Raw genomic sequence first — 23,571 nt, 5'->3', positions numbered from 1 at the left:
CCCCCAACCCGAGGTGGGAAGCGTCCGTGGTCACCGTGGCGAGAGGGGGAGAGGTGCAGAAGGGACGGCCCGTATGGAGGTTCGAGTCTTGGAGCCACCATAGTAGCGTCCTCCTGCAAGCCTTGCTGATAGCAATGGGGTGGCGGAGAGGAAGGAATAGAAAAGACCATTGCACTAGAAGAGTCCATTGTAGTACCCGCATGTTCAAACGGGCGCATGGAAGGAGCGTGATCGCTGCCGCCATGGAGCTTAGTGCCCTCAGGACCAATTCCACTGGTGAAGTCTCTGATTGGAGTATAGCCCGCACATGGAGTTGTAGGTTCCGGGTTCTCACGGGAGTTAGGAAGGCTCACAACTCTCTGGTGTCTATTCTGGCGTCTATGAATTCTATGATCTGTGTTGGAGCCAGAAGGGATTTGTCGTGGTTGATAGTAATGCCTAACTGTGGGGCTAGAGAGAGAGAAAGAAATCTCTGGCTAAGCAAAGTAGATGCCTTGTTGGTGCGGTCAGGAGCCAGTCGTCCAGGTATGGAAAGACCTGTATTCCCTGGAGTCTCAGGTGGGCCGCAATCACTGCTAATACCTTGGTAAACACCCTGGGGGCTGTGGTGAGGCCAAAGGGAAGGACCCTGAACTGATAGTGACTGGCCCCCAGCCGGAAGCGAAGGAACCTCCTGGATCGTCTGTCCATTAAAATGTGGTAGTACGCATCCTTGAGGTCTATGGAGCACATCCAATCGTTCTCCCTTAAAAGGGGGAGAATAGATTGAAGAGTGACCATTCGGAATTTTTCTTTGGTTACTGACAGGTTCAAGCGGGAAAGGTCTAGGATCGGTCTCAAGTCCCCCGTCTTTTTTGGCACCAAAAAGAACCTGGAGTAGAACCCTAATCCGAGTTGGTCTTGGGGGACGGACTGGATGGCTCTTTTTCCTAACAGCTGCTGAATTTCTGCAGCTGCGGCCTCCCACTGGTCGGGTGGTACATCGGGGAGGTTCCTGGATTTGGGGACATGGAGTAAAGGTATTGTGTACCCTCTGGATATAATGCGAAGCGCCCAGTGGTCTGTCGTGATGGACACCCATGCCGCTAGGTGTTTCGAGAAGCGCCCCCCGACTGCCTCCAGAGTGGAGCAGCCGGGCAACCCCTTAGAGCTGCTGCACGGGCCGTTCAGAGAAAGGTTCTCTGGACCCAAAGTTTCTCAGAGCCCCTCTGCCCCTGGGGCGACGTCCTCCCGGTCTTCCTCTGCCACGGTAAGACTAGTTGTCCGGAGCGGGTTGGGAATGTTGTGATTTTCGGAACCACATCTTCTTCTGACCCTTTTGGTTCCTCGAAAAGGACCACTGGGGAGCAGAGAAGCGGACTCAGACGGCGGACAACGTCTTCCCGTCCTTCTCGCTCTGGACAAGTGTCTCGCGAACTGTTTTGCCAAAGAGGTCAGAACCATCGAAAGGGGCATTCGAGAAGAACGCTTTAAAGGGCTCCGCAAAATCGCAATGACGGAGCCAGGCCTGACGTCTCATGACTAGGCCTGCTCTGCTAGCCCTAGCAGCTCCCTCTGTGGCATGGGACAATAGCCGCATAAAGGTGTTTGAAATTTATCTCAGATTGGCCATTCGGGTGGAGTACAATTGTTTGTCATCCTCCGACATGGACTCAGGGGGGGATGCAGCGTATTCTTTGATAAGATCCTGCTGCATCCTGATGACATGCCATATAGTTCAGAGACCTTACCGAGAAGGTCGCTGAACTAAAAACTCGCTTCCCTAAGCGGTCCATCAAACGGGACTCTCTGCTCGGTGGATGGACTGAGGGGCTCTCCTGAGCCAATTCCCTCTTCATGGCTGCCGCCGTCAACATGGCATCTACAGAGGGCCCCTTACTCCAATGTGATCGGTCTAAGGGGGGGGGGGGCTAAGAATTCTATCCGGGCATTTCGGTATTGGCTCCACGGTGTCCGGATCCTTCCACGCCCTGGTGGTAATGAGGCCCACCAGGGGGTCGGCCGGAGGGGACACCCAAGAGGTAGACGGGCCTGCCTTGAATGCCTCCAGAAACACGGACTCGTCAGAGGAAGACTTGGGGGCAGACCACCCACCTCTGATCCTCAGCATCTCCATGATGTCTCCAAAGGAGACATCCTCAGGGGGCGATCTTGGGGAGCCTTCCCCTTCCTCCAAGTCCGTGTTCTCGGTTAAGGACTCAGGGGAGTCCACGTGCCTCCTTTTGCACTTATGCTTGCGGGGAACTTCCTCGGGGGCGCTGTCCGAGGAGGCCTCGCCAGCAACATCTTGTTCCAATGGAACCATCTGTGACATTGAAGCATTTTAGCCGGGTGATGGAAGCCTGGCCCAGCAGAGAGAGAGTGCAGGGAGGAGCCGATGCAAGGACCGGGGGGTCCGGATGCTCTCAACAGAGCCCTCTCCACAACATCAAAGGCCGAGGGAGAGCCACTCTCTATTGGATCCGAAAGTCGGCTCCCACTCGGATCCGATGAAGGGATCGGAGCCGGCGCCGAGACCATTGGATCCGAGGGACCAGTGGACTCTGACCTGGACAGAGCCGAAGGCACACTGAATCCCCCGGATCCGAAGCTCAGACCACAGCTCCGAGAGGTCGGATCAGACAGGCTCGAGGGCAGGGTTGGGTCCGAAGTACCAAGTACTGTCGGCGCCGACCCACCCCCGGCTCCAACGCTGCTCGACTCCGAACGCTCCAAACCCAGATAGCGGGTCGGAGAAGGAGCAATAGGATGGAGAAAGGGTGTCGAGCTCCCCCTCGGAGGGGGGGGGGGGAGGCAAGAGCACTCCCATCTGCAGCTGGGCCTGGATGAATCTTTGCATCATCCGGTCCAAGTCTGCATCGAATATACTAAAAGTAGATCTCGAAGAGGCCACCGAGGCAGGCCTGGAATGCCGCCTCGATGACCTCGACGGAGATCGGGTCTCCTCCTCGGGCCCCAGGGAGAAACAAGGGGATCGGAGAGGAGGAGATGGAGACCTAGAAGCAGTGGAGGGAGAAGCCCGCTTAGCTGGCGGGGCCGAAACGGAGGTCTCGGCCCACCGCTTGTGGTGCTTCTCCCTCCATTTCTCCCTCCTGGCCTCCCTGTCCTCCGACACTTTAGTGGGAGTTTGAGTCCCGGACGGAGGCAGGGGGGCAGGAGTGGAAGCAACCACAGGCTGTGGTGGAGCCACGGGAGCAGCAGAGGCAGCAGAGGCCGAAGCCGAGTCCGGGGGTAAAAGTCCCGCAAGGACCAGCTTCGACCTCCGCTCTTTCAGTGCCCTGGGGTTGAACGCTGCACAGATGGTACAGCCTGAGGTAAGGTGTTCAACCCCAAGGCACCGAACGCACCGAGTGTGGCCATCAGCCGGGGAGAGCTTATGGCCACACTCGGTACATTTAGAAAATATGGCTTTTGGGGCCTCAGCCAAAAAACAACTACACACACACAGGCCCCAAAAAAAAAAACACAACACACACGCACACACTAACGACCAGCGAAGGGAGGGGGAACTAATTAAAGTAAAAATAATAAGGGAACCTAACACTTACACACTTTTTCTTATTTAATTTAACTAAAAAAGAAAAATTTTGACAGGAAAAATACAGTAAAATGCAGTAAAATTCCACTTGGCTGACGAGCTCAAGGGGATCCAGCCATCCACAAGCGCAGCAAACTAGATCTGAGGTCATGGAGGGTTAGCAGGGGATTATGGGTGAAGGGAGGAGCTAGGAGCTCGGATCCATTAGCTTGAAACAAGTTGCCGGCTCAGATCCGATATCGGATCCAAGACCCACAGGTTGCTGACAAATGAACTTCCTACTTCAGATCTTGTGTTATTAGCATATTCTTTAATGTCCCTCTCCAGCTTTTTAATTTTCCTTGTAATTAATTCATTACAATGGGCTTCTATGTTCCTCTTAATTTCAACATATTTCATTTTTTCTGCTGGAATTGAATGCATTAAATCGTTAGTAACACAGTCATTCAATATGTCAATTTCTTTCACCAAGTCATTTTCAATTCTCTCATTTTCATTTACCATACTTTTTAAAATGTCTAGTCTGCATCTACTGAAAATTTCAATCAGTTAATTATGAAAAGTACTACCAGGCTTAACATTGTTCGGGTATTTGTAAACCCCAAGCCCTTTAGGGACAATCCCTTTTGAAATACATTCTTTTAAATATGAATTTTCAACATCTAAAGTCTTCAATTTATCAATTAATCTATATAATTTAACAATATTCTGATAAGTGTCCGAGACAGGCCCAGATTTAACAACTTTCTTTCTAAATTCATTAAAGAAGCTAACCTGCAGCCAGTCTTTGAAGTCCATTGTTGTTCGTTTTGAAGAATTTAAAGATGTCTTTTCTTCTTGTCCTTTAGCAAATAAACTAGTTTCTTTATCCTTGGGTATCAAATTTCCTTCAGAGCCCATCAAAGACAATGGGGTTTGATAAAAATCCATTTCCTCATTGCAAACGGCTGCTTGGACCTGAAACACCCTCACCAGTTCCATTTTCACGTCGCCTGGTTTCCCTTGAAGCTGGTGTTTCTTGGGACCACCCCCCATTGCATCCTCGTCGCTATCTCTATCATCAATTGGCTCAAGGGAGTAAGCAGGTCGATAAGCTGTGTTAATTGGCTGACTAGCTTCCTGGCCTGGCCAAGTTCCTCCTTATTTCCCTTTTCTTCGGCTTCCAAGCTGATATTCACCTCCATGGTAAAAAAGACTTGTAAAACAAAGCATTCACCAAAGCATCAAAACTCACTGACGAAAGTATCCACAGGTACCACCAAGGATTGCAAACCAGCTACTGTAGTTTGAAAACACAGCTTTAATGAAAAACGCATACACTATTAACGTCTCCTATCCAATACGTTTTCATTTAAAAGTTACTTCATCAAATGTGGACTGTCTTGTGAGTGAGGGTCAGGGAATTTACATTTTCCTCAATGTAGTGCAATCTCGGAGTTGGTATATGACATGTAGGGGGGGCACTCCCCCTGCAAAAGCATAGTAAAAAGGTATAACTTTGTTGTTTTTTTGAAGTTTGAGTGTTCAGAAACTCAATATCAACTCGACAATATGAATTTCGAGTTTCTGAAAACTCAAGCTTCTGACATAGACCCATATATCTATTTACACACACATTTTATATATATATATATATATATATATATATATATATATATATATATATATATATATATACATATATATATATATATATATATATACACACACAAAATACATGCATACATGTAATGCCTTAAAACAGTACCAAATCATTTCATTCCCTCCTTATTCTTTAACACTGCAAAAAGATCAATTTCATTTAAGTACTACGTTTTAAAATCCTTTGTGTTTACAAGGTAAGATGGAATTCTACTGATTATAGAACAAAGCTTAATAAAATCCTAAAGATACCAACACATTTTATCAGATATATGCTGTCACTTTTTCTTTGCAGAGGAGCCTATCTATGGAGAACAGATGTTTTTCATAACAGACATCTGTAATACATTCACCCTTTAGTATACACTAGGTGAACTACAGAATACTGGCCAGTAGTTTGACCCAAAAACGTACATGGACATAAAGCATTTTATCCTGCAGGGTCAACGTCTGGCTAAGAGTACACTTAGGAAATAAGGCGCCTCACACATCTGACAAATGGTGAACTCAATAAAGCTCTGTTCAAAGCTCAAAAACCAGTAGTCAAAATTATCAATATCACATTATAATCATAAACTTACAGAACATATTTTTGTCACGAACCTTCACGTGTCAAACTATAGACATTCTCCAACCAATAAAAACTATATGCCTTTCAGTACTCCAACATTTGCTCCATTTTCATCCCCGCCCATTTCTTTTCCATCATGCCGTGAACACTGTAAAGGTAATGGTCCAATACATTCTTGCCCCCCCCCCCCCAGCCCAATCTAACAAACCTCCCTCCAACAATAGATAGCACATCTTCCAAGGTCAGTCCAACCCTTTCTACTTTCTGGTTGTTGCTATTTTTTGGGCTGCTAACAAAGTTAACAAAGCCTACTTAAGTCCTGACATTCTAGTTCTCCTTCTCCAAAACTCTTGCAGCGTCATCTCTAGCAATTTCCATTTATTCATTCAGCATCTAGTTTAAGGCATTTTGCTATGCCTTTAACTTCCATCAGCTCTACACACTTCCAAAACACATGCTCGCAGTTTCAACTCTCACTCCCCACATACCTCCAAGCAGCTGCTGTGAACCTGAAGGAAGATCCTTTGCAATCTACTCAGGGTATAAAACATACAAATAAGCATTTCCATGAAATTATCCTGAACTGTCAGGATTTAGTTGTGCATTTTAAAACCCTAAACATGTCCCCCCACTGACCTTTTGCAAATTGTCCATCCAACCTTTAATACCAATTCTGTTTGAATTCCTCTAATTGATTTTTATACTTATGTATAATTCTGTGCACCCTGCTGATTATCCACTGACAACCCTATCTATTTCTGGCTCTACCAAATATTCAACCAAGGATGACCACTGACCTATACCTCATCTCTCTCTCTCTCTGTTCTATTACTCTCGGGTACAGGAACCTATCCTTATAATGTAATCCAAACAATTCTTTTGCTCCCTCAATACCCCTATTTCTCAGCGTTCTCCAGTTACTTTCTGCGGTTTCTTGTCTACTTCCTATCCTTTTTATTTGAGAACACAATCAGCAAAATCTTCTTCTTCCATCCCCTCACTAGCTTATTTTTCAGTAGACTATATGCCAATTTATAAACAATGTTATTTTTTTTTCTCTCCAAACACCTACTTTCAATAAGAGGGCCTCTTATTACCTTTAGCGGTACCTTCTTACCTCATTGTATCTTTAAACTTTAGTTTACATCCCCCTAATTATAACCTTTACAACAGGCTTATTACAAAGCCTTAAAGAATCCATTTAAATTAAGCAACCCCATGCCTCATTGTCTCATCACTAGAAGCATCTTTCCAAATAAAGTCTAAAGTCTCACACATACAGAGAAAATTTAAAATGTCTGTGTAAAAATTCAGATGAACTTTAAACACTGGCTGAACAGATATGACTCAATGATGAAAAAAATGGCACAAAAACTCTTTAGAAACACAGGCCCAAGTTCAAATTAACTACAAAAGTCTGCATCAAACAACTGGCAAGACAGACATAGAAAAGGCCTACACCTATTTATAGGAGGCAGACAAAGTGAAAAAGTACAAATGACACTGGTTTGGGTACATTTGCAGGAAAGCAAAAGACAATCTGGTGATGATGACTTGAGACAGACAGGAAGAAGGCAAGAGGAAATGAAGGTGCACAGCAAAGAGATGGATGGATTGTGTGAGAGAAGACCTGCAAAAGTTGGGCATGACTACTGAAGAATTTAGGACAATGGCACTGAATATAGAGAGAGAGAGAGAGATGGCAACCGCTGATAGGACACAAGCCCATGTACAAAAATGGGGAAAAGGGTGTTGAGGAGAATGATGATGTTGGTGATAATGAAGGCAGAGTGAACTACAAATACAACAAAGTGAACCATAATCATTGTAGAGAAGACATGTACAAGCTCCTCTTGCAAGCAAGTACTTATTTTATTTTTATTTAACATTTGTATACCAGGAAAGTTCAACTTGAAACAAAACCAATTTTCAGCGGCCCAGGCAGAAATGCTCCAGATGTATGTCTTTGTATCGTGGGAGAAAACTGGAGCACCTGGAGAACACCCACAGGAACGTGGGGAGAACATGCAGACTCTGCACAGAAGACATCCCAGCCAAGAACTGAACTAGAGAACCTCTTGCTGTGAGGCGACAATACTACTGCTGCACCACTGCTCTATCCGTTTATTCGTTCAACATAATGGACTTTTTGGCATAACAAAGCATTTCTGCCATGAGACTGGCATCATCACATGACTCCACCACCAGACAAGTACACAAAAACAGACTTGCATAACAAGCAGCAGCACATTTTATCCATAAGTATATTTAAGAAGGCAACTGCAAGCTAAAGAAAAACTTACCATATTTCTTCAAGTCGTATAACAAGAAAAACTTACCATATTTCTTCAAGTCATTTAACAAAATAAAAACTAATTCTAAACAAACATCAACTTACCCATCTCTACTAATTTCTTGTCTGCTGAGAAGTCTAGCTTCCTGTATTTCTTAGCTAAAAACAAAATAGCATTTAAATTAATTTTCAGAAATGCAGCACCAGCTAAAAGCAGTTGTGGTACACACACTAAAGATTCATCAATCTACAGCCATTACATTTTGTACCATATGTCACAGAGCAATGAAAATGGGAAAAAATAAGGACCACTTCACAGATCAAACCTTAAATTTCTTCAGACTAAAGGGCAACTTATCTATCACTGATGAATAATATTTTATTATATTTATATTATATAAAATAATATTTTATTGTACTGCCTTCACATCTGCCCTACAATCTTCTTGCAGCACTTGTCTTCAGTTAATGTGTTTACCAGCTTGCACTTACCTGATCTCTTGCAATAGCTAGAAGGACTATTAAATATATGGGAAAACCACTAGCTTTGCTGTCACTTCTGGAGAAAGGCCACCCTCATTCCTCTGTTCTAGAATGAAAGTAGGACACAGAATGGTCCAAAGCCCACACATCTTGACATACTGCATTATAGTCAGCGCCAGCCAGCAAAGAGCAACTCTGCCATGGTCTAACCAGGAGCTAAATACAGTACAGACTTGCTATCAATGAAAAGGATCGGTTCACAAATATTTTGTGTTTTCATTTCCCTCCACGTTCCTGGTGTCTAAAGTCAAGTGCTAAATACAAGCTGATGGATGTAATAGACTGAAGCAACAAGCCCAGTACTTTTTTCTTGAATTTCTCCACAGTTTCAGAGTCTACATTACCTACAAGAAGACTTTTTCATGAATGCATCCATCACATTGCAGAAAAAAAATCACCCTCAACAGTTCATCAAAGACAATCCTCCACATCTTCAAACTGGGACCCCTGTTATCTTCCACAGTACACTGTCACATACACCAAAAAAATAAATGTGCAGCACAAAAGTACATTTAAAACTCATTCTCTCCAATGGAGCTTTTTTGACTTGTGCTCAAACTCCCAAGAGGTTTGGTATGAGCTTTTTAAAAATGAATAGCTGTGTAAGAACTTGCCATAAACTTAGATGTCCTTCTCTTTCATGTTGAAGTACTCAACTGTAGAGAGGTTGCTGCCTGCAGCACCAGTCATTCGGCCAGTATACCAAAGTTTTAGGAGCAGGGGTACATGCTGCATTGCTTGTCAGAGCCATAAACTGACATTTTATAAAAATGACATCTGCACTTACCCCCTTCAGAAATGACTGCCGCATACAGTAGTACCCCAGGGGAGAAAGGAAAGGAAGCTTTTTAGACCCACATATGCCACCAAGCCAAAGGAGCCCAATAAATGTATGTGCCTGTTACAGTGTCCTGTTTGGATGGACAGAAAATAAGGAAAGTCACTCCAGATGGGCAAAACAGAGCCAGAGGGGGTTGGAGGGGGGACTGAATACTGCAACATGGAAGAGAAGGCCATCTAAGGTTATAGTAAGTTCTTACACAACTATTCTATGTCCTTTTATTCTCATGTTGCAGAATTCATAATTGTAGGGAGAGTACCCAAGCTTTAGGTATGATCCCGGGAGGAAGGCAGAGGGGCCTGGTCTAAGAGACCCTGCAAAATTGACCTAGCAAACCCAGTTCTGGCTCTAGAGACCAAGTCTTACTTGTAGTCCTTTCTAAAGGTATGAACCGAGGACCAGGTGGCCACTTCCAGTATGGAATGTAGTCCAACCCCCTGAAAGGCTGCTGAAGAGGCAGTTGCCCTAGTAGAATGTGTTCTCACATTGGTAGTTAAAACATTTCCATGAAAGGAATACCAGGCAGACATAGCTTTAGAAACCCATGAAGAGACAGTCTGTTTAGAGAAAGACTTCCCCAAGGCCCTTGGATGAAAGGAGACAAACAGCTGGTCAGACTTTCTAATGGATTTCGTCTTGTCCAGGTAATACTTAAGCTATCTATGAATATCCAAGGAATGTAGGGTTCTTTCAGATGGATTTTGAGGTTGAGGGAAAAAACAGAGGTTAATGGCTTGATTCAAGGACAGTTCATTAACCACTTTAGGCATGAAGGAGGGATTAGTCCCGAGGGAGATCCTGTCCTTATAGAAGATGAGGTAAGGGGGTTAGCCAACAAGGCCTGGATTTCAGAGACCCTCCTGGCAGATGTGAGGGCTACCAGTAGTACTGTTTCCCAAGTACATAATTTCAATGATGCTGAGTGAGCTGGTTCGAAAGGAGGTAGTGAGTTTTTCAAGGACAAAATTAAGGTCCTATGAAGGTGGTATTGGTCTTCTATGTGTTCTAATATGAAGAACCTCTCAAGAATATTTTTACCTCTAATTTGAATGCCAAAGGAGGCACCAAGGGGAGACAAGTGGAAATGGCTAACAAGTGTACCTTAACAGAAGAGTAAGTCGGTCCTGAATGTAAAAGCTCACACAAGTAAGAAAGGTCCATAGGTACAGGAATACGAAAGGGGTCTTGTTTTTTCTTTTGATGCCACCTGGAGAATCTTTTCCATTTTGCCACATAATTTCTCCTGGTATTAGGTTTCCTGGCCTCCTGCAGGACAATGAGTACATCCTCTGAATATAAGTGTCTGAAAGGGATCAGAACTCTATCACCCATAGAGTGAGAGTGAGGTTGAGCACCTGAGGGTGTATGAGTGACCCACTGTCTTGCGTGAGTAGGTCAAATCGGTGGGGTAACCTGTGGTGATTGCCCTTGGCTAGTAGAGGAAGAAGGGGGACACCACTGCTGTCTTGCCAAAAGGGAGTCACCAGCAGGATTTTTGGTTTGCCCCTCTAAATTTTCAGGAGGACCCTTTGAATCAGTGTGGAGGAAAGGCATAAAGATACATCCCCGCCCAAGAAAAAGAGAAAGCATCCACCCTCCACGCATGGGGATGTGGATCCTTTGTGCAAAACAGAGGCATCTGCCTGTTCTGGGAGGAGACAAACAGATCTGCCTGAGGAATATCCCACCTGTGAATGAGATCCAGAAACACCTCCCTGTGAAGCATCCATTCATTAGAGGGTGCAGAAGTTCTGCTGAGAGTATCTGCCATCACATTCTCTGCTGAAGGGATGTACACTGCTTGCAGGTAGATGTGCAACTCTTCTTCTTCTTTCGGTTTTTCCTGGTTAGGGGTCACCACAGCAGATCATCTGTCCACTCATGATTGGCAGTGGAGTTTTACGGTGTCGAGTTGCCAGCCCTGCACCCAACCTTCCACAGAAGGCACACACTCACACCTAGGGCAAATTTAGTGTGTCCAATCCACCTACTGCATGTCTTTGGGATGTGGGAGGAAACCGGAGCACCCGGAGGAAACCCACGCGACCACAGGGAGGACATGCAGACTCCACATAGAAGGCACCCCAGCCGAGAATCGAACCGGAGAACCTCTTGCTGTGTGGTGGCAACGCTAACCGCTGCACCACTGTGGCTGCCCAAGATGTGCAACTCTGCTGCTAGGGTCCAAATCTGAATTGTCAGGCTGCAGAGTGGGTAGAACTTTGAGCAACCCTCGCTTGCTGATATACCACAGGACAGTCATACTTGTCCATGACAACTTTTAAGGTGCCTGGTTGGAGAATTGGGTGCAGAATTTGCAAGTTTAAGAGAAGGACCCTCATCTCTTTGATATTGATGTGGTTCCTTTGTCTGAGGGAGGACCACTCTCCCTGAGCTTTGTGTTGTTTGTTGTGGGTTTGTAAGACAGCTCCCCAACACAGGTCTGAAGCATCTGTGAAGATCTGTTGTGATGGTGTGGGGGGTCTGCAAGCATATACTCGGGTTGCAACGTATGGATGCAATCCAACATTGCACCTCTTTTTTCAGGCATGGGAAGAGAGGTAGAGAAGCATCTAGGGGGTGTGAATGTTGGTTCCACCGAATCCTTGTAATCCACTGAAATTTTCTCATATGCAGCCTTGCTAAGGAGAGCATGGTTATCAAGGATGTCATGTGGACTAGGACCCTCAGGAATTCCCTGGCTGATAATGTTTGGAGGGAGAGGAGTGTTTTGAGGTAGTGTGTGATGGTTTACACCTCCTGGCAAGGGATGACGGACTGCCATCTGGTCTGTTTTTCTTCTGCACCCCAAGAAAACCAGGTCTTGGTGGGTGCAGGTTACATTTTTCCTGGTTCACAGTGAACCCTAGGTTTGCCAGCGTATTGGACACCATGCCTAGGTGGTGATGGAGGTGTGTGGCAATCCTGGTGAAGTATCAAGAGGTTGCCTAGGTACATATATAGTTGAATGCCTTGCACTCTGCTTTGGGCAATAACTGGATCTAGACACTTCGTGAATACTCTGGGGGCTGTAGAAAGTCCAAATAAAAATGCAAAAAATTGGAAATGCAAGGAACCCATGGAAAAGCATAGGAACTTCCTGTAACTGGGGTGAATAGGAATATGAAGGTAAGCATCCTTCAGATCCAGGGATACCATGAGGGCTTGGTGGGGGATGAGAGTAAGAGGTGACGCAATATGAGTATTTTGAAGGTAGGCACCCTTGAGGAATAGACTGAGTACAGACAAATCAAGGATTGGCCTCCAAGGGGCATCCTTTCTTGGAACCAAAAACATCCTGGAGTTAAACCCCTTGTTTGTCTGTTCTGGAGGTACTCTTTCTGTGGTGCCCTGGGCTTGAAGCTGATCCAGAATGTGGGGGGGGATGAAGCTGACTTGTAGGTGGTTGGGGTATCCCCTGAAAGGGAGGAAGTCTCCACCAAGTCATAAAGTATCCTTTCTGGATGATGGAAAGGACCTAAGCCTCTGAGGTAATTTTCTGCCATAAGGGTAGGGAAAGGGTGAGGGCAGAGGGATAAGGGGGTGGAGTTGGGTAACGGGTTTGAGTCACAGTGGAGGGGCTCCGTCCTGGTCAGGCTGCCTCTGAAATGGGGCTGGAGTGGAGGGAGAACATTGTTTTGAAGTGGAGTGTCTCCTAGGCTGCCTCCATCCCTTAGCCTTTGGGGCATTGGAATGGGATGACTGCCTCCTAACAAAGGTGGTCCTTTGAGGGTAGTTTCTTCGATGAATAGGAAAGATGAACAAAATTATTTAGATTTTGTAGCTCCTTGCCCTTTTCCTGTAGGGATTTAAGGAGCTCTGCAGAGGCTGCACCGAAAAGGGCCTTATTATCAAGAGGTGCATCTAACAATTTGGTCTGGACATCCATAGGAGGGGGCTGTAACCTCATCTAAAAATATCTTCTCAGGACAGAGCCTGAGGCTCCAGATTTGGAGGATGCCTCTACCGCATCATAACTGCACTTTATGGAGTGCCTGGTTACCTGAGAGGTGGTAGAGAGCAGGGCAGAGAGTTGTAACTTAGCAGGGGTGTCTGGCACATCTGGAATAAGTGCAGACATATATACCTTCTTCCCTAATCTATCCATAAATTTCCTGTCCTTGTCAGTGGGAAACAGAGAGGTGGAGGGCCGATATCTGGATGATTTAAATGCTGACACTGCAATGACAGTAGGGTCTGCAGGGGGTCCTTAACTCATTCACTCTAGAGCAGCTCAGAAAATGCTGCCCGCTTACTTCCACCATAGGAACAGTGCAGCCTGAGCATATTTTCAGATAATCCATTTGTAATACATACAGAAAAACAAATGTTCATAACTCTTTAACTATAACAGCTAGACTAAAAATGTAAATGCAAAAGTTGTTCAGCAATCACTGACCTTTCCAACAATGTAAATGTTGATAGTGTGGAAGTAAGTCATTAAATATTTGCCAAGGAATGCTGATATTGTGCATATTTTATTACCTTTTTGGTACAACAAATCACAATATCTTGGTGAATGTACCATGTAGACCAATACAATTTGTAATTAACTTATTTGTATGAATGTCAGCTTTAAAATGATACCTTAACCATTACTGTCTGATGTTCCATTACAGAGATATTCATAGAAATATGATTATATTTCTCATAATTGATAAAGCATAATACCTCATCACCTGTAACAGACAGAGGCTACATATCAGTGTACAAGCTGTGTGGCTCAATGTCAACTTCAAAACGATACCCATTTGTGTTGTCACCATGCTCCCTTGCAAAGATATGGGCATAATAATGAGAAATATTGCAACTGTATAATTTTCATAATCCTACAAGACTAAACAAACTGATATTTGTGCATGTGTAAAGCACACAGAGACAGTTCTTTTACCATATTGTAAGGAGTAATACTGTCTTCAAATAAGGTATTACTCGGGACATTGACATGCTCACTTGTAAAATTATTTACCAAAATATGTAAAAAAAAATCATAATTTCCATAAGCTAAGTCCTAAACAACTTTGATATCTGTACACGTGTACAGCATACAGACAGTTCTTTTACCATGTTGAAACTATTAATACTAGTAAAATGAGGTATTACTTAGCACACTGACATGCTCCCTTGCAAAGTTATTTACCAAAACATGCAAAAAATTCATAATTTTCATAACTTTAGTCCTAAACAAACTGTGATATCTGTATATGTGTACAGCATACAGACTAACATAACATACAGGACTAACACGGTCTTCAAAATAAGGTATCATTTGGCACAATTACATGCTCTCTAGCAAAGTTATTTACCAAAATATTAAACAAAATCATAATTTCCATAACCCAAGTCCTAAACAAACTGTGGTATCGGTACATGTGCACAGCATGCAGACACAGTTCTTTTATCATGTTGTAAGAACTAACACTTTCTTCAAAATGAGGGATCAATTGGCACAATTACATGCTCCCTAGCAAAGTTATTTACCGAATTATGAAAAAAAATCATAATTTCCATAACCAGTCCTAAACAGAATGTATCTGTACATTTGTCCAGCATAGACAGTTCTTTTTCAATCCTGTAACTACTACTACTACCACCTTCAAAATGAGGTATTACTTACCTTGATGACGTTCCCTGATAAAGTTATTTAGCAAAATATGAAAAAAAAATCATAATTCTCATAACCATGGTCCCAAACTGGGATATCTGCACATGTGTACGGCATACAGATACAGTTCTGTTTATATCTTGCAAGTACTAATACTGTCTTCAAAATGAGCTACTGCTTAGCATGCTGACATGTTTCCTGACAGTTATTCACCAAATATGAAAAAATATCATAGTACTCATAACCAAAGTCTTAAACAAAATGTGATATCTGTACATTTGTCCACCATACAGACACAGTTATTTTTCCATCCTGTAACTACCAATACTGTCTTCAAAATGAGATATTACTTCACCTGTTGACATGTTCCCTGACCAAGTTATTTAGCAAAATATTAAAAAATATCATAATTCTGTATTACTTAGCCCTTCCTGTCATATAAATTCTACACGACTGATAAAAGCAAAAAAATTACTGCAGGATGCTTATCGCCATATTCTCTTGTATGTGGTAGCACTCTCCTCAAACAGTTGTTCTTAGCTTATTCACCAAATCCCTACCACAGTTATTTGCCAAACTAAAAAATATATCATAATTTACATAACAGAATTCATAATAAAATGGTTATCTGTACCTGCACACAGCATACAGATAGTTCTTTTACAATCTGAAACTGAAGTGTTACTCAGCATGTATACAAGTTCCCTAGCAGTACTTTCCCTGTGTTGTAAGTAGTGGCAATGGTGTTCATAAAATATAACAGTTTCACTTACCATACTGGTCCTACTTGGTCATGGCTGTTTTGCATTCCTTCTCACTAGTTACATGTTACCAATTTATCGTGCATAGCTGTCATCACACCATTGTGGAGGTCAGTCAAGAACAACTCAATGCCATCCTCAGGTGAACACCATCGCCTCTGAAAAGGTGAACATCTTCTGCGGTGATGCTGTCATGCTAAATTGTTGATCCACCAACCCTGTGCATCAAGCCATGCATGAACCCATTCTGTAAATGTCTGGCCTTGTGCGCTGCCCATTGACTGCTGTTTTCCATATCTGGCAAGGAATTATGTTAGAAGATGGCAGTAGACTGAAGACGTCTGTAACAGAATTGTGCAGTTACTGCATGGTTAGAAGTACTTGTCTTCTATATACATTTCTTACTGTGTATCTGAATTGGCAATGGCCTTGGTATTAGTGGGCTAATTACTGCCCTAAGTCCTTTGGACTCTCATTTCCTAGAAGTGTCTGTCTTTGCCTACAATCCAACACATGCCATCTTAATATGTTATTCCCCTGAACATGTTAGAGCAGTACTTAAAATTTGCCTCAGGTTTTGCAAAAACACCTTTGTGGACTTGTTGACTCTCCACTGTCTATTTCATGAAAATGTTAAATATACCTTAATGCCCGAGTCCAACTGCCATATATACAAATTTTTCACCACTGGTCTTTGTTCTTAATCCTGATGGTTCCTAATAATATTTTTTTTTCATTCTGCATTATTTCTTTTGTGATGTTATTTCAATTTATCTGCATTATTTTTGGCACTTGCCCCAAGTTTTCAAGGAAACTTTTGTTGTGTATTGTTCACACCTCACCTTATACTTAAGACTCATTTGGTGAGCGTCCCAGATATATGCACAGCAGAGAAACTGTTATAGCATCAATGGCCTGCTAAGAGTTCAAAATATCATTTTTATTCTGTAAACTTTCAATATGCAGACATCAACACCTTGACAGCTTATTTTATGCTTGATAATGATATTACTAGGCTGAACATACTCTTTCACTTACACAGGGAGTGACAATGTTACAGCAGATAAAGCACTAGCTTATTCTGGGAATTATTACTAACACAAAATGGTCTCTCTGTGAAGAAATACGTCCACATAGTCCAACCCCATAACTTAACTGCAAGCCTTCATATTTTACTATACATGAGCATGACATGCTCTCACCTTTCTTATTTAGCCAAAAAGTGTTTCACTCATTTCCTTTCGTCCAGGTAATGCATACTAATTCCTTTAGTCATTTTTTGTCTTTTTTCTCTGTCCAGTGTTTTTTTGTGCAAGCCCTACACACATTTCCCTTTCTCTTCTTTGAGATGCACCAGTTCTATTTCTAGGAATATAAGGCCTTTACAAAAAAGCCTCCACAACGACATGCAGAAATCTCACATATAAATAATTGTTCTACCTTTCTAATCACTTCCCAATTTACCTATAGAAAGTTATGCGAGCTAAATGACCTTGCGATGGTGCACACACATGCATACAATGATACACGTTATGAACTCTTGTACTCACACACACACACACACACACACACACACACACACACACACACACACACACACACACACACGTAGGTTTGCAAGGGTTGATTTTCTGCCACATATTTTTCTTCCATAACACTTGTTTACCAGTAAATTCCGACATGGAACAAGCAAATTTATGATAGAGCCATGTGGAGAAACGCTACAGACTTGCATCCTTGCAACGTGGAAAGAAACTGAGCACTAGAAGAAAAAGAATGTATGGGGACATGATAATTAAATACTGCTCATCCATATATTGAACATTGACAGAATAACACATTCTGCACTAAGGAAAAATCGCTCAACATCTTAGAGCAAGAAAACAGGATGAAAGCAGGAACACAGTTTCAATATTGCTCGCACACACTTTGAACGTTGACAGAATAATAGTTTTGCTCTACGGACAATGTTCTCAACCTCTTATAGCAAGAAAGCTAGACAAAACTAGGGACTATATGCTGGTACAACTGAGTCCTTGTAAGGTGGAAGGAAATCGAGCACTAGAAGTAAACAAACGCATGGGGGCAAAGAACATGATAGAATAACACATTCTGCACTAAGGACACTTTTCTCAACCAAAGTAGGGACAGTACTGCTCACACACGCTTTGAATGTTGACAGAATAATATTTTTGCACTACGGACAATGTTCTGAACTTCTTTGAGCAAGAGAGAGAGACAAAACTAGGGACTATATGCTGGTAAAAACTTTGAACCTTGATAGAATAACAAGCTAATTTATGACAGAGCCATTGCAAGATATGCTACAGACTTGAGTCCTTGTAATGTGGGAGCAAATGGAGGACTAGACAAATGAACGCAGGACAAAAGTAGGGACAATATTGTTCATATAAACTTTAAACATTAACAGAATAAACAGTTTTGCACTACGTACTTAGAGCTAGAAAGCTGGACAAATGAAGAGCATTTACAATATTGTTCGTACAAACTTTGAATGTTGATAGAATGAGTTTTACAGTGGTAGTGATTTTCAGAAATATATCAGGTCTGCAACTGAACTATCTGTCATTATTTTGTCTGCGAACAGCAGAGCTGTCTTCTTACTTTAGTATTCTGAAGGCTTGGTGGTCAAAACAAACAGATCTCCCTTGCAGTTGTTTCTTCCCAGACCGTGACTGAGGCAATACTCCCTGGTTCTGTGAACTGATAGGCACAATAAATAGAGGGATCCAAGAGTATATTCCACCAAAGGCTGAAAAATAAAGGGAATATCTACTGTTGGACCCTCTATTTATTTGGACAGAACACAGAAATATTAGGTCGGGGTGGATGTGGCAAGTGGTTGCTTGGACTCCCATTGGCTGCCACCACTTGCATGATGAACAGCAAAATAAATTGGCTTGTCATTGAGACGAAAATACAGAGTGCATTGCAAGCCAGTTTTCTCAGAAAAGTCAAATGTGAACACCATGAAAGTCCACATTAAAACTTAAGTTGACAAGGTAACTAATCTAAGTTACTTTTTCAACTTAACATTCAACGGTGGAGGTAAAATAGGAGGGCAAAGCTACTTCTGCTTGTAGAAGGCATTCGGGTGGAAACAACATGCAGTTATTATCGTCTCACAGTGCATTCAGATGTAACCACAGAGGCGTCATGAGATGGTAGTTGAGGTTAATGATTTTAATAGGAACTGTGCATCCTGAGAAACTTTATAAAATCTATCTAGAAGTTTAGCAGCTGGGGGCTGAGACTCAGGGGTCTGAGATGCAACAAAATGGCATCATGAAAAGCTGGAAGCAGGGGAGGGACTGCAGATGAAGAGGGATGGTCCATCTGCAATAATTCAAAGTATCTCTTTTTTTGTTTCAGAGACATCGGAGGCCTGTCATTTAAAATGTTCTCTCATCAGAGAAATGGTGTACCCAAAGGAGAATTCCTCTCCTGGAGATTCAGGACTAATAGAGTCCTCCTCCTCAGGGGTAATGAAGTCCTTGGGGGATTCTGGGAGCAATAGGTAAGTGATTCATCAGAGGAAGAAAGATCCTCTTCTGAATCCCCTAAGGCCTGCACAGGTGTGGGATATTGGTACAGGTGCCAGAGACTGGAGGGCCTGGAAGGCCCTGAAAAGATTTTGGGAAAAAAGACTTCTTATCCAGGAACTGGTTCAGCTTCTCTATGCTCCCTGTGTTTTAATTTCAGTTTCCTCTTCAGAGGAGTAGAAAGATGAGTTGACTTAAGAGGCAGACACCTTGGAGGATGGAAAGGGTAGTGTGCAGGCCCCGCCGACGTCCCAAGCTGTGGTTCCCCTTCGCCATCATGGGCTGACGGCTGATCAAACTCAGCAGATGCACTCTGCGTTTCCGCTCACTTGGCTTGTACTGTGGTTCCCGGTTCTAGCAGTGAAATGGGTGTCCAATGAGACCCTGGACTTAAATCCGCCTTGAGAGTTTCACCAGATTCCTGAGGTGCAGCATGGTCGTCAAGCCTAACTTTCTTGGCTTTCTTTGGAGGCAGCTTGTCGGAGGTACCTATCTTACGCTCCATCCCTAACACTAGATGCCAGAGCCTCTGATTTTCTAAATAAAACTTTAAGGCAGCCAGATGGCTGTGAAATGTTTTAGGTACAAAGGATTTGCAAATATCACAAGACAGACGGCCGTGGCCTTCAACTAAACAGAATAAGCACTTATGCACTTCCTTGTGTGGAATTTGTCTTCCACAAGCGCACTTCCCTTTCCTGGCTGACATGTACGTCTGAAAAGCAATAATATGGAAACTAAAAACCCGACGGGGTACTTAAATGTATCGGACGCCGAAATGAACAAACTGATTCCCGGAGCTGGCGATCGGAGGTCTGTAGATTACTGCTGCAGAAATGTTATGAACGGGGTATGTGCAGACATCACTTTTATAGCAGATGTTGGTTTATGGCTCTGACAAGCAAAGCAGCATGTACCCCTGCTCCTACGACTTTGGTATACTGGCTGGATGTCTAGTTCTGCAGACACCAGCCTCCCTACAGTTACGGATACAACAGGGACATCTGAAGTTACTGCTTCACAGTTCATTCAAATGTTCATATCTCTAGAACTAGAACTGTTACTTGAACACTATGGCAAACTGTTCAGCACAAAGTAACTTTTACAACTGTTACATTTACTCAGTCCTAGGTCTTAAAAAAAAGAAGTTGTGTCTTACCATAACGTTCCATCTGTATTGCTGATCCTCTTTCAGTCATTACACATGGGTATCGGTTCCGACCTTGGAACTGAGCCAGCCATTTTCCAAGCTCGTGTCAGCTTCATACTCTTGAGCTAAACTCTTACCCACCACCCCCCTCTCCCTGTTACCTCAGACTGAGTTTGCAAGTCAAAGAAGGTAGAGGCTACCTCTGGTCAAATAACCTAAGAGAACCAGATGGTGAGACCCACTAGAAACCACAGGAGGGGGCAGGAGGGAGGGTCATAATGACTGAACGAGGATCAACAATACAGGTGGAACGTTATGGTACGACATAACTTCTTTATCTGATATTGTTAATCCTCGTTCATTCCTTATGCATAGGACAGAGTCCCCAGCTACCTCTATTCCTGGGAGGCTCTCATGGAAGGACATTCCTGAGCACCACAGAACTGAAAGATGCTCTTCCCCTGGAGACAAAATCCAATTTGTAATGATTGATGAAGGTATGAGGCGTAGCCCAAGTTGCAGCTGCACAGATGTCATGTAAAGAAGCTCTGGCATGGAAGTCAGCAGAAGTTGCCGCTGACCTTGTTGAATGAGCTTTCATGATAGTAGGCAACGAGATATTACGTTGCGTATAAATAAAGGTCACACAGTCCTTCAACCATCTAGCTAATGTGACCTTAGCAACAGCAGATCCTAATCTAGGTCCAGAAAAAGCCAAAAATAACTGGTCAGATTTACGAAAGGCCCTAGTACTGTTTAAGTAAAATGGATTTTGCCTGTGGATATCTAGGGTATGTAGCCAATACTTTCCTCTGTTTGAATGATTGGGAAAGAAAACTGGCAATTCAATGGTTTGATTAATGGACATTTCGGAGATTACTTTTGGCAGAAAAGATGGATTAGTTCTCAGAGACACTCAATCTCTATGAAAAATCAAGTATGGACTCTTGATACATAAAGCTTGAAGCTCAGAAGTAACGGCGACCAAAAACAAGGTTTTCCATGACAAATGCTTGAGGTCGCAAGAAGAGGCTGGTTTGAAGGGTTGTATTATCAGAGCTTATAGAACTAATGATAAATCCCATGGTTGAATAGGTTCTCTAAAAGATGGCTTCAGATGACTCACACCTTTTATGAAGGTCTTGCGCAATTTGTGGGACATAAGAGAGGAATCTTGGACACCCTTATGAAAATTAGAAATTGCAGCCAAATGAACTCTAATGGTAGAGGCCGATAGACCCGATTGGAAGAGGTCGGCCAGATAGTCTAGTATTATTGACACTGGTGCTGAGAAGGGATCTACTTGCTCATCTTTCAGCCAACAGGTAAATCTTTTCCACTTGCTCAGATAAGTAATTCTAGTGGAAGACTTATGAGATGCAATGAGAATGTCACGTACTGGTAAAGAAAGATCATTCTGCCTGGCAATCAAGGGAATTGGAGTAGCCAAGCCGTGAGCTTCAGGGTGTTCAAGTTGGGATGAATCAGGTTCTGTGGATGCGATATCAACTTCGGGGTTGGATGGAGAATCCATGGTCGATCTAGTAGGGGAGGCCAAAGGAAGGGGAACCAAATCTGTCGAGGCCAATATGGTGCTATGAGGATCATCTTGCTCTTCAACTGACGGGATTTCATCAGAAACTGGGGAATGAGGGGAAAGGGGGGGAATGCGTAAAGAAGACCCGAGGGCCAATAGTGGACTAGAGCGTCCCTGGGTGACTGTCCCGGAGGGGGAATCAGGGTGAAGTAGTTGCTGCATTTGTAGTTGGTTGGGGATGCAAAGAGGTCACATCAAGGACGGCCCCAACGGTGGAAGATCTCCGCTGCTATTAAGGGATTCAGGGACCATTCGTGAGGTTGCAGAATGCACCTGCTGAGTCTGTCTGCTATCACATTGGAACTCCCGGGAATGTGCGTTGCTAGAAGAAAACGGTTGGTAGCCATTGCCCATTGCCATATCCTCATGGCCTCTCGACAAAGGGGGTAAGATTTGGTTCCACATTGCTTGTTGATGTACCAGACCAGCGCCATGTTGTCTGATTGAATCGCAATTGTCCCAGACAGCAGCAGGGGATGGAATGCCTGCAACGCCAGAAGCACCGCCCTCAGTTCTAGAACATTTATATGCAGATGGGCCTCCAGTTCGGACCAAGTGCCTTGGACTGTCTGTCCCTGATGTAGCCCCTCCACCCCATCAGGGAGGCGTCCGTGGTCACTGTGGCCTTGGGTTGCTGGGGGGAGATGGAGCGAGACCATTATGACAAATTGTGTGTCATTCACCAATTTAAATCCTGTTTCCACCTGTGGGTTACTCGAATCATGGCTGAAAGAGGATGCTGAAAGGGATACCATTGGGTAAGCAGTAGCCATTGTATAAGCCTCATGTGAAACCTGGCCAGTGGGACAATGGTGATGGAGGCTGCCATGGAACCCAACAGCTGTAGAACCGAGTGAGCCATGGATTTCTTCCTTGAAATGATTGGAATCAGCTGTTGCTTTATCCTTAGAATTCTGTGCTCTGGAATAGCAGCTCTGCAGTTCTTTGTGTCCAAGATAACCCCTATGAATTCTGTCGACTGAGATGGGGTGAGATTGGATTTTTGCCAGTTTATGGTTATGCCTAGTCTTTGTGAAGCGAGGAAAGAGTATACCAGGGCTTCTTCCAGTAGATGTCTGGTGGGGGTGGAAATGAGCCAGTCGTCTAGGTATGGAAACACCTGGAATCCTTGAAGTCGTGAGCTGTGACAACTGCCATGCACTTTGTGAACACTCTGGGGGCTGTAGAGAGTCCGAAGGGCAGTACTCTGAACTGGTAGTGACTGGCTCCCACATGGAAGTGCAGAAATCTTCTTGATGGCCTGTCCACTTTTATGTGGTAGTACGCATCTTGAAGATCTACTGAGCACATCCATATCGCATTTTTCCAAAAGCGGGAGGATAGACTGTATTGTGACCATCCGGAATTTTTGTACTCTCACAAACTTGTTCAATACACTGAGATCCAAAATTGGTCTCCAGTCCCCGGTTTTCTTTGGCACCAAAAAAAGTCATGAGTAGAATCCGGA

General features: G+C 43.6%; 1 protein-coding gene across 2 annotated transcripts in view; it reads right to left on the bottom strand.

Moving 5' to 3' along the window:
* Positions 1-23,571, bottom strand: part of NADK2 (NAD kinase 2, mitochondrial) — a 1,215,936-nt gene that overhangs the window by 123,905 nt on the left and 1,068,460 nt on the right. For both annotated transcript variants that reach the window (XM_044069966.1, XM_044069965.1), the window contains one exon: positions 8,149-8,202. In XM_044069966.1, the coding sequence (XP_043925901.1) occupies positions 8,149-8,202 (54 nt within the window). The remainder of the gene's footprint in view (positions 1-8,148; positions 8,203-23,571) is intronic.

The sequence above is a fragment of the Protopterus annectens genome, chromosome 1.part0 (genome assembly GCF_019279795.1).
Source record: "Protopterus annectens isolate FY-2018-M chromosome 1.part0, PAN1.0, whole genome shotgun sequence".
In the NCBI taxonomy this organism is placed as follows: domain Eukaryota; kingdom Metazoa; phylum Chordata; order Ceratodontiformes; family Protopteridae; genus Protopterus; species Protopterus annectens.
This window is presented reverse-complemented; position numbering and strand designations above follow the sequence as displayed.